This window comes from Oncorhynchus tshawytscha, linkage group LG30 (genome assembly GCF_018296145.1).
Source record: "Oncorhynchus tshawytscha isolate Ot180627B linkage group LG30, Otsh_v2.0, whole genome shotgun sequence".
NCBI lineage: Eukaryota > Metazoa > Chordata > Actinopteri > Salmoniformes > Salmonidae > Oncorhynchus > Oncorhynchus tshawytscha.
Window position 1 is genome coordinate 45,551,012 of NC_056458.1, and position 10,761 is coordinate 45,561,772.

At 47.1% G+C, this 10,761-nt stretch overlaps 1 protein-coding gene across 1 annotated transcript in view; it reads left to right on the forward strand.

Moving 5' to 3' along the window:
- The first annotated feature begins 547 nt into the window (after positions 1-547).
- LOC112239930 (heat shock protein beta-1-like) overlaps positions 548-10,761 on the forward strand; it is an 11,510-nt gene continuing 1,296 nt past the window's right edge. Inside the window, 2 exon segments of the mRNA XM_042308987.1 lie at positions 548-1,336; positions 10,157-10,220. Of these exon segments, the coding sequence (XP_042164921.1) occupies positions 856-1,336; positions 10,157-10,220 (545 nt within the window). The 5' untranslated portion in view covers positions 548-855.

Below are 10,761 nucleotides of genomic sequence, written 5' to 3' on the forward strand. Positions count from 1 at the left end.
CATAACATGTATTGTATGCAAGCATGGGTGTGGGTGTGGGTGTCTGTTCTGTTATGCTTGTTTGAGCTCCTAGGATTCCAGTGTGCGTTCTTAATGTATAGTTGCTAATTACACATAAGTGGCTGGCTTGTCACATAACATACTGTTCTCTACCAGCCTGTGTGTTAGCAACGGTATATTTACATCTCCCCGCTATGCTTGTAGACCTGCTGAGCAGGGCTGTCTGCTTTACAGCAGACTCTCAGATTCCTCTAGCCCTGTGTCATGGCTATGGTGAGCTTGGAGTGGGGATTACAATTGGCAGGACAGGGAGGGAGGGGGAGGGAGGGAGGGGGAGGGAGGGAGGGAGGGAGGGAGGGAGGGAGGGAGGGAGGGAGGGAGGGAGGGAAACAAAGTGCTGGACAGCTGTGTTCGATTGGTCGATGGGAGGTCCTTGGATTTAGATTCCATTCTAGTGCTACATCTGCCATGAATAGACATTCTAGTTCCTTCTATAAATATCTGGCTGAGGGAGGTGTGTGGGGGGGACAGGGTGTAAGGGTTGAGAAGGGAGGGCCAGTGACAGTGTTGACGAGAGGTGGGCGGTTGCTGTGTGCATAAAAGCCTTCGGCCGAGGAGCACTATCATTGGAAGTTTGAGAGAGACCAACCAAAGTCAGTCAGCCAGTCAGTCAGCCAGTCAGCCAGCCAGTCAGCCAGTCAGCCAGTCAGCCAGTCAGTCAGCCAGTCAGCTAGTCAGCCAGTCAGCCAGCCAGTCAGCCAGTCAGCCAGTCAGCCAGCCAGTCAGCCAGCCAGTCAGTCAGCCAGCCCACAGCTCTTCTACTGGTATAGTACTACTCCTCTTCCTCCAGCAACCATGACAGAGAGACATATCCCCTTCAGCCTGCTCCGCACCCCCAGCTGGGACCCCTTCCGTGACTGTTACCAGGGCAACCGGCTCTTTGACCAGGCCTTCGGCATGCCGGCCCTCCCTGAGGAGTTCCCCACCTTCCCCAGCACCCACTGGCCCGGCTACATGCGCCCATCTGCCCTTAGCCCTGACATGTCCACTGCTGGATTCATACCCTCCATGATGCCCCAGAGCCCTGTGATGTCCCCCCTGCATAGTGCCATGATGCAGGCTGCCATGATGCCCCAGGCCGCGGTGATGCCCCAGACTCCCATGATGGCTCAGGCTGGGGCAGCATCGTACGCCCTTGCCCTCTCCCGCCAGCTCAGCTCTGGCATGTCTGAGATCAAGCAGACCCAGGAGACCTGGAAGGTCACTCTGGACGTCAACCACTTCTCCCCTGAGGAGCTGGTGATCAAGACCAAGGATGGCGTGGTGGAGATCACTGGTGAGTAGCTCATATCTGGAGATCTCTTTGTGTGTTTGTTTTTGGCTATGTCTCTGCCTCTGTCTGTCTCTGTCAGTCTGTCTCTGTCTGTCTCTGTCTGTCTCTGCCTGTCTCTGTCTGTCTCTGTCTGTCTCTGTCTCTGTCTCTCTCTGTCTCTGTCTGTCTCTGTCTGTCTCTATCTCTGTCTGTCTCTATCTCTATATCTGTTTTCTATCTCTGTCTCTGTCTGTCTCTGTATGTCTCTGTTTGTCTCTGTCTCTGTCTGTCTCTGTCTCTCTCTGTCTCTCTCTATCTCTGTCTGTCTCTATCTCTGTCTGTCTCTATCTCTGTCTGTCTCTATCTCTGTCTGTCTCTATCTCTGTCTGTCTCTATCTCTGTCTGTCTCTATCTCTATATCTGTTTTCTATCTCTGTCTCTGTAAGTCTGGCCTCGCCGTTAGTAAAAAACGAGATTCATTTGTTCCAGTAATAACACCCACCAGAGGTCGAAATAGTCTTGAAAACGTTTGACAGCGATGGAAATCAAATGCCCTTCCAACTGGTTCATTCTGGCACCGGCCATGAAATCAGGACGAAGGAGCGAGAATTTTGGTGGCCACTGGCCAATGATGGTTACAATTGAAATCAGCTGTGCGGGTGATTTTAGTGCGTATTGCTATTTTAACGAGAGAGAACCTTGTTTTAGTACGCTGGCCAACTCTCCATGCAACAGTCCCCATGTGTTTCAATGGGTATACACACGTAACTACCAAAATAAAGGAAACACCAACATCAAGTGTCTTAATAGGTTGGTGGTCCACCACCAACCAGAACAGCTTCCGTGCACCTTGGAATAGATTCTACAAGTGTCTGGAACTCTATTGGAGGGATGTGACACCATTCTTCCACGACAAATTCTATCATTTGATGTTTTGTTGTCTCAGGCGTCGCTCCAGAATCTTCCGTAAAGTGTTTAATTGGGTTGAGATCTAGTGAATGACTGACTGACTCTCACACACACACACACACACACACACACACACACACACACACACACACACACACACACACACACACACACACACACACACACACACACACACACACACACACACACACACACACACACACACCCATGCTCATTTGAGACCCCTCTTTCAAAGTTTTTGTCGATGACCCAAAGCATGATGGGATGTTCATTTCCTAAACACCTACTATGTCCCTCATTTATTTTGGCAGGTACATATATATGACCTACATTTAATGAACGAGTCACATGAGACGTCACACTTACTAAACACTACCAAGTACACTTAGTGTTTCACTTGGCTTAGTACGTGAGATGTTACTGTGTCACAGAGGACAGTGAGGTGTTACTGTGTCACAGATGGACAGTGAGGTGTTACTGTGTCACAGATGGACAGTGAGGTGTTACTGTGTCACAGATGGACAGTGAGGTGTTACTGTGTCACAGAGGACAGTGAGGTGTTACTGTGTCACAGAGGACAGTGAGGTGTTACTGTGTCACAGAGGACAGTGAGGTGTTACTGTGTCACAGAGGACAGTGAGGTGTTACTGTGTCACAGAGGACAGTGAGGTGTTACTGTGTCACAGAGGACAGTGAGGTGTTACTGTGCCACAGAGGACAGTGAGGTGTTACTGTGCCACAGAGGACAGTGAGGTGTTACTGTGCCACAGAGGACAGTGAGGTGTTACTGTGCCACAGATGGACAGTGAGGGTAATGGTGTACAAACTCTAGATTGGACTTCAAACAACACTTTTTCATCTTTACATTTAATATATTCCCTTTCTTACTTTGTGGTTAGCTAGGAACTAAAACTACTATTAATGCCCTGGGTTAAGGCCCTGGTTAAAGGCCCTGGTTAAATCAAATCAAATCAAATTTATTTATATAGCCCTTCGTACATCAGCTGATATCTCAAAGTGCTGTACAGAAACCCAGCCTAAAACCCCAAACAGCAAGCAATGCAGGTGTAGAAGCACGGTGGCTAGGAAAAACTCCCTAGAAAGGCCAAAACCTAGGAAGAAACCTAGAGAGGAACCAGGCTATGTGTGGTGGCCAGTCCTCTTCTGGCTGTGCCGGGTGGAGATTATAACAGAACATGGCCAAGATGTTCAAATGTTCATAAATGATCAGCATGTTCGAATAATAAGAAGGCAGAACAGTTGAAACTGGAGCAGCAGCACGGCCAGGTGGACTGGGGACAGCAAGGAGTCATCATGTCAGGTAATCCTGGGGCATGGTCCTAGGGCTCAGGTCCTCCGAGAGAGAGAAGGAGAGAATTACAGTTAGATTCACACAGGACACCGAATAGGACAGGAGAAGTACTCCAGATATAACAAACTGACCCTAGCCCCCTGACACATAAATTACTGCAGCATAAATACTGGAGGCTGAGACAGGAGGGGTCAGGAGACACTGTGGACCCATCCGAGGACACCCCCGGACAGGGCCAAACAGGAAGGATATAACCCCACCCACTTTGCCAAAGCACAGACCCCACACCACTAGAGGGATATCTTCAACCACCAACTTACCATCCTGAGACAGGGCCGAGTATAGCCCACAAAGATCTCCGCCATGGCACAACCCAAGGGGGGGCGCCAACCCAGACAGGATGACCACATCAGTGAATCAACCCACTCAGGTGACGCATCCCTTCCAGGGACGGCATGAGAGAGCCCCAGTAAGCCAGTGACTCAGCCCCTGTAATAGGGTTAGAGGCAGAGAATCCCAGTGGAAAGAGGGGAACCGGCCAGGCAGAGACAGCAAGGGCGGTTCGTTGCTCCAGAGCCTTTCCGTTCACCTTCCCACTCCTAGGCCAGACTACACTCAATCATATGACCCACTGAAGAGATGAGTCTTCAGTAAAGACTTAAAGGTTGAGACCGAGTTTGCGTCTTTGACATGGGTAGGCAGACCGTTCCATAAAAATGGAGCTCTATAGGAGAAAGCCCTGCCTCCAGCTGTTTGCTTAGAAATTCTAGGGACAATTAGGAGGCCTGCGTCTTGTGACCGTAGCGTACGTGTAGGTATGTACGGCAGGACCAAATCAGAGAGATAGGTAGCAAGCCCATGTAATGCTTTGTAGGTTAGCAGTAAAACCTTGAAATCAGCCCTTGCTTTGACAGGAAGCCAGTGTAGAGAGGCTAGCACTGGAGTAATATGATCAATTTTTTTGGTTCTAGTCAGGATTCTAGCAGCCGTATTTAGCACCAACTGAAGTTTATTTAGTGCCTTATCCGGGTAGCCGGAAAGTAGAGCATTGCAGTAGTCTAACCTAGAAGTGACAAAAGCATGGATTAATTTTTCTGCATCATTTTTGGACAGAAAGTTTCTGATTTTTGCAATGTTACGTAGATGGAAAAAGCTGTCCTTGAAATGGTCTTGATATGTTCTTCAAAAGAGAGATCAGGGTCCAGAGTAATGCCGAGGTCCTTCACAGTTTTATTTGAGACGACTGTACAACCATTAAGATTAATTGTCAGATTCAACAGAAGATCTCTTTGTTTCTTGGGACCTAGAACAAGCATCTCTGTTTTGTCCGAGTTTAAAAGTAGAAAGTTTGCAGCCATCCACTTCCTTATGTCTGAAACACATGCTTCTAGCAAGGGCAATTTTGGGGCTTCACCATGTTTCATTGAAATGTACAGCTGTGTGTCATCCGCATAGCAGTGAAAGTTAACATTATGTTTTCGAATAACATCCCCAAGAGGTAAAATATATAGTGAAAACAATAGTGGTCCTAAAACGGAACCTTGAGGAACACCGAAATTTACAGTTGATTTGTCAGAGGACAAACCATTCACAGAGACAAACTGATATCTTTCCGACAGATTAGATCTAAACCAGGCCAGAACTTGTCCGTGTAGACCAATTTGGGTTTCCAATCTCTCCAAAAGAATGTGGTGATCGATGGTATCAAAAGCAGCACTAAGGTCTAGGAGCACGAGGACAGATGCAGAGCCTCGGTCTGACGCCATTAAAATGTAATTTACCACCTTCACAAGTGCCGTCTCAGTGCTATGATGGGGTCTAAAACCAGACTGAAGCATTTCGTATACATTGTTTGTCTTCAGGAAGGCAGTAAATTGCTGCGCAACAGCCTTTTCTAAAATTTTTGAGAAGAATGGAAGATTCGATATAGGCCGATAGTTTTTTATATTTTCTGGATCAAGGTTTGGCTTTTTCAAGAGAGGCTTTATTACTGCCACTTTTAGTGAGTTTGGTACACATCCGGTGGATAGAGAGCCATTTATTATGTTCAACATAGGAGGGCCAAGCACAGGAAGCAGCTCTTTCAGTAGTTTAGTTGGAATAGGGTCCAGTATGCAGCTTGAAGGTTTAGAGGCCATGATTATTTTCATCATTGTGTCAAGAGATATAGTACTAAAACACTTGAGTGTCTCCCTTGATCCTAGGTCCTGGCAGAGTTGTGCAGACTCAGGACAACTGAGCTTCGAAGAAATACGCACATTTAAAGAGGAGTCCGTAATTTGCTTTCTAATAATCATAATCTTTTCCTCAAAGAAGTTCATGAATTTATCACTGCTAAAGTGAAAGTAATCTTCTCTTGGGGAATGCTGCTTTTTAGTTAGCTTTGCGACAGTATCAAAAAGGAATTTCGGATTGTTCTTATTTTCCTCAATTAAGTTTGAAAGATAGGATGATCGAGCAGCAGTAAGGGCTCTTCGGTACTGCACGGTACTGTCTTTCCAAGCTAGTCGGAAGACTTCCAGTTTGGTGTGGCGCCATTTCCGTTCCAATTTTCTGGAAGCTTGCTTCAGAGCTCGGGTATTTTCTGTGTACCAGGGAGCTAGTTTCTTATGAGAAATGTTTTTAGTTTTTAGGGGTGCAACTGCATCTAGGGTATTGCGCAAGGTTAAATTGAGTTCCTCAGTTAGGTGGTTAACTGATTTTTGTCCTCTGGCGTCCTTGGGTAGACAGAGGGAATCTGGAAGGACATCAAGGAATCTTTGTGTTGTCTGTGAATTTATAGCACGACTTTTGATGTTCCTTGGTTGGGGTCTGAGCAGATTATTTGTTGCAATTGCAAACGTAATAAAATGGTGGTCCGATAGTCCATGATTATGAGGAAAAACATTAAGATCCACAACATTTATTCCATAGGACAAAACTAGGTCCAGCGTATGACTGTGACAGTGAGTGGGTCCAGAGACATGTTGGACAAAACCCACTGAGTCGATGATGGCTCCGAAAGCCTTTTGGAGTGGGTCTTTGGACTTTTCCATGTGAATATTAAAGTCACTAAAATTAGAATATTATCTGCTATGACTACAAGGTCCGATAGGAATTCAGGGAACTCAGTGAGGAACGCTGTATATGGCCCAGGAGGCCTGTAAACAGTAGCTATAAAAAGTGATTGAGTAGGCTGCATAGATTTCATGACTAGAAGCTCAAAAGACGAAAACGTCATTTTTTTTTTTGTAAATTGAAATTTGCTATCGTAAATGTTAGCAACACCTCAGACTTTGCGGGATGCATGGGGGATATGGTCACTAGTGTAGCCAGGAGGTGAGGCCTCATTTAACACAGTAAATTCATCAGGCTTAAACCATGTTTCAGTCAGGCCAATCACATCAAGATTATGATCAGTGATTAGTTCATTGACTATAATTGCCTTTGAAGTAAGGGATCTAACATTATGTAGCCCTATTTTGAGATGTGAGGTATCATGATCTCTTTCAATAATGACAGGAATGGAAGTGGTCTTTATCCTAGTGAGATTGCTAAGGCGAACACCGCCATGTTTAGTTTTGCCCAACCCAGGTCGAGGCACAGACACGGTCTCAATGGTGATAGCTGAGCTGACTACACTGACTATGCTAGTGGCAGACTCCGCTATGCTGGCAGGCTGGCTAACAGCCTGCTGCCTGGCCTGCACCCTATTTCATTGTGGAGCTAGAGGAGTTAGAGCCCTGTCTATGTTGGTAGATAAGATGAGAGCACCCCTCCAGCTAGGATGGAGTCCGTCACTCCTCAGCAGGTCAGGCTTGGTCCTGTTTGTGGGTGAGTCCCAGAAAGAGGGCCAATTATCTACAAATTCTATCTTTTGGGAGGGGCAGAAAACGGTTTTCAACCAGCGATTGAGTTGAGAGACTCTGCTGTAGAGCTCATCACTCCCCCTAACTGGGAGGGGGCCAGAGACAATTACTCGATGCCGACACATCTTTCTAGCTGATTTACACGCAGAAGCTATGTTGCGCTTGGTGATCTCTGACTGTTTCATCCTAACATCGTTGGTGCCGACGTGGATAACAATATCTCTATACTCTCTACACTGGCCAGTTTTAGCTTTAGCCAACACCATCTTCAGATTAGCCTTAACGTCGGTAGCCCTGTCCCCTGGTAAACAGTGTATGATCGCTGGATGATTCGTTTTAAGTCTAATACTGCGTGTAATGGAGTCGCCAATGACTAGAGTTTCCAATTTGTCAGAGCTAATGGTGGGAAGCTTCGGCGTCTCAGACCCCGTAACGGGAGGAGTAGAGACCAGAGAAGACTCGGCCTCTGACTCAGACTTGCTGCTTAATGGGGAAAACCGGTTGAAAGTTTCCGTCGGCTGAATGAGCGACACCGGTTGAGCGTTCCTACAGCATTTCCTTCCAGAAACCGTGAGAAAGTTGTCCGGCTGCGGGGACTGTGCCAGGGGATTTATACTACTATCTGTACTTACTGGTGGCACAGACGCTGTTTCATCCTTTCCTACACTGAAATGACCCTTGCCTAACGATTGCGTCTGAAGCTGGAAGGCGAGTACAGCGACTGCAATTAGAAGGCATCATGTTAATGTTACTACTTAGCTTCGGCGGTTGGAGGTCCTGACAAATCGTGTCCAGATAAAGCGTCCGGAGTGAAAAAGTTGAGGGAAAAAAAATATAAAAAAATAATAATATAAACGGTAATTAAAAAGTAGAAACCGTAAAGTTGTCAGAATGCAAAATAGGTTGGCAACAAAACGCACAGCAACTCGAAAACAAGTCTGCAAGTTGTGACCGGAAATGACGTATCTCCAATGACGTATTACACCTGGCAAAAGGCCCTGGTTAAAGGCCCTGGTTTAACGCCCTGGTTAAAGGCCCTGATTAAAGGCCCTGGTTTAATGCCCTGGTTTAATGCCCTAGTTAAAGGCCCTGGTTAATGGCCCTGGTTAATGGCCCTGGTTTAATGCCCTGGTTAAAGGCCCTGGTTAAAGGCCCTGGTTTAATGCCCTGGTTAAAGGACCTGGTTAAAGGCCCTGTTTAAAGGCCCTGGTTAAAGACCCTGCTTAAAGGCCCTGGGTTAAGGCCCTGGTTAAAGGCCCTGGGTAAATACCCTGGTTTAAGGCCCTGGTTAAAGGCCCTGGGTAAATACCCTGGTTTAAGGCCCTGGTTAAAGGCCCTGGTTTAATGCCCTGGTTAAAGGCCCTGGTTATTAAAGGTAATTTCACAGTCTCTCCCCAGTGTTGATGAATGCCTGTTTAAAGGTCCTTTCACACCCTCTCTCCTCAGTGTTGTGGTCCTGTGGGAAAGGGGGGACAGGTCCCTGTGGCAAACTCCTTTTAGCAGCTCAGCTGTCGTCATAACAAACAGATATGCTGTGAGATAACAGGGCAGTATTTCAGGCCTGGCATGTAGGGACCCGGTTTCAAAACCAGTCAAAAAAGTAAGTCATTTTAGGCAACAAAATGGACAAAAAGGGGCGGATCCTTAAGAGGTTGAGTTATGCCCTCCGTGTAGCGTGTAAGGTGTAGCGTGTAAGGTGTAGCGTGTAAGGTGTAGCGTGTAAGGTGTAGCGTGTAAGGTGTAGCGTGTAAGGTGTAGCGTGTAAGGTGTAGCGTGTGTAAGGTGTAGCGTGTAAGGTGTAGCGTGTAAGGTGTAGCGTGTAAGGTGTCAAAGGGGACATGGATAAACGGTACCGACACCAGGCAAGGGGGACAGGGGGGGCGGGGGCGGGGGGGCATGACTTCTATTCTCAGCCCCTCGTAAAACAGAACAGATGGTCACTCCTAAAGAGTGAACCAGTAGCTCCCTTGATAGTGTTGAAGTATCAGGGGAACTTTCAGACAGAGAGAGAGGCAACAGCAACACATAGAGAGAGCATGTGTTCTTACTCAAACAAACTCTGAGCTGGGCGTGGTAAATAAAGGGACTGCAGTCCCCGGTGTGTGAGAGAGTGCTAAGACCGGTGTGTGTGTGTGTGAGAGACTGCTAAGACCGGTGTGAGAGAGAGTGCTAAGACCGGTGTGTGAGAGAGTGCTAAGACCGGTGTGTGAGAGAGTGCTAAGACCGGTGTGTGAGAGAGTGCTAAGACCGGTGTGTGAGAGAGTGCTAAGACCGGTGTGTGAGAGAGTGCTAAGACCGGTGTGTGAGAGAGTGCTAAGACCGGTGTGTGAGAGAGTGCTAAGACCGGTGTGTGAGAGAGTGCTAAGACCGGTGTGTGAGAGAGTGCTAAGACCGAGAGAGTGCTGTGAGAGAGTGCTAAGACCGGTGTGTGAGAGAGTGCTAAGACCGTGTGTGAGAGAGTGCTAAGACCGGTGTGTGAGAGAGTGCTAAGACCGGTGTGTGAGAGAGTGCTAAGACCGGTGTGTGAGAGAGTGCTAAGACCGGTGTGTGAGAGAGTGCTGTGTGAGAGAGTGCTAAGACCGGTGTGTGTGTGTGTGAGAGACTGCTAAGACCGGTGTGTGAGAGAGTGCTAAGACCGGTGTGTGAGAGAGTGCTAAGACCGGTGTGTGAGAGAGTGCTAAGACCGGTGTGTGAGAGAGTGCTAAGACCGGTGTGTGAGAGAGTGCTAAGACCGGTTTGTGTGTGTGTCCACAGGCAAGCATGAGGAGAGGAAGGACGAACATGGATTCGTTTCCAGATGCTTCACCAGGAAATACACGTAAGTGACATCAACATCATTGTTTCACAACAGCAATAAAACTGCACTGTTGTCAAAGAACCTGGACGACTGTGCAACAAATGAATAAATCCACTGTTGCATGACGCGTTGTAACAATTTGTCACCATGACGAAATAGGAATCGTTAAAAAAAAAATATAGAGTAGAGCCACTGTCAATGACTGGACAAAATAATAAATGCCTCTCCCATTTGCTTCAGAGATTAAGTTGACTCAGACTCCTTTTAACGTTGATTTCGTCAACAACTAAAATCCATCAAGCCTGTAGACAGTTGATTGGTCAAGACTGTAGAGGGTTGATTGGTCAAGCCTGTGGACGATAGATTGGTCAAGACTGTAGAGGGTTGATTGGTCAAGCCTGTAGACGGTTGATTGGTCAAGACTATATAGGGTTGATTGGTCAAGCCTGTAGACGGTTGATTGGTCAAGACTGTAGAAGGTTGATTGGTCAAGCGTGTAGACGGTTGATTGATCATGCCCATAGACGTTGGATTGGTCAAGCTTGTAGACATTTGATTGGTC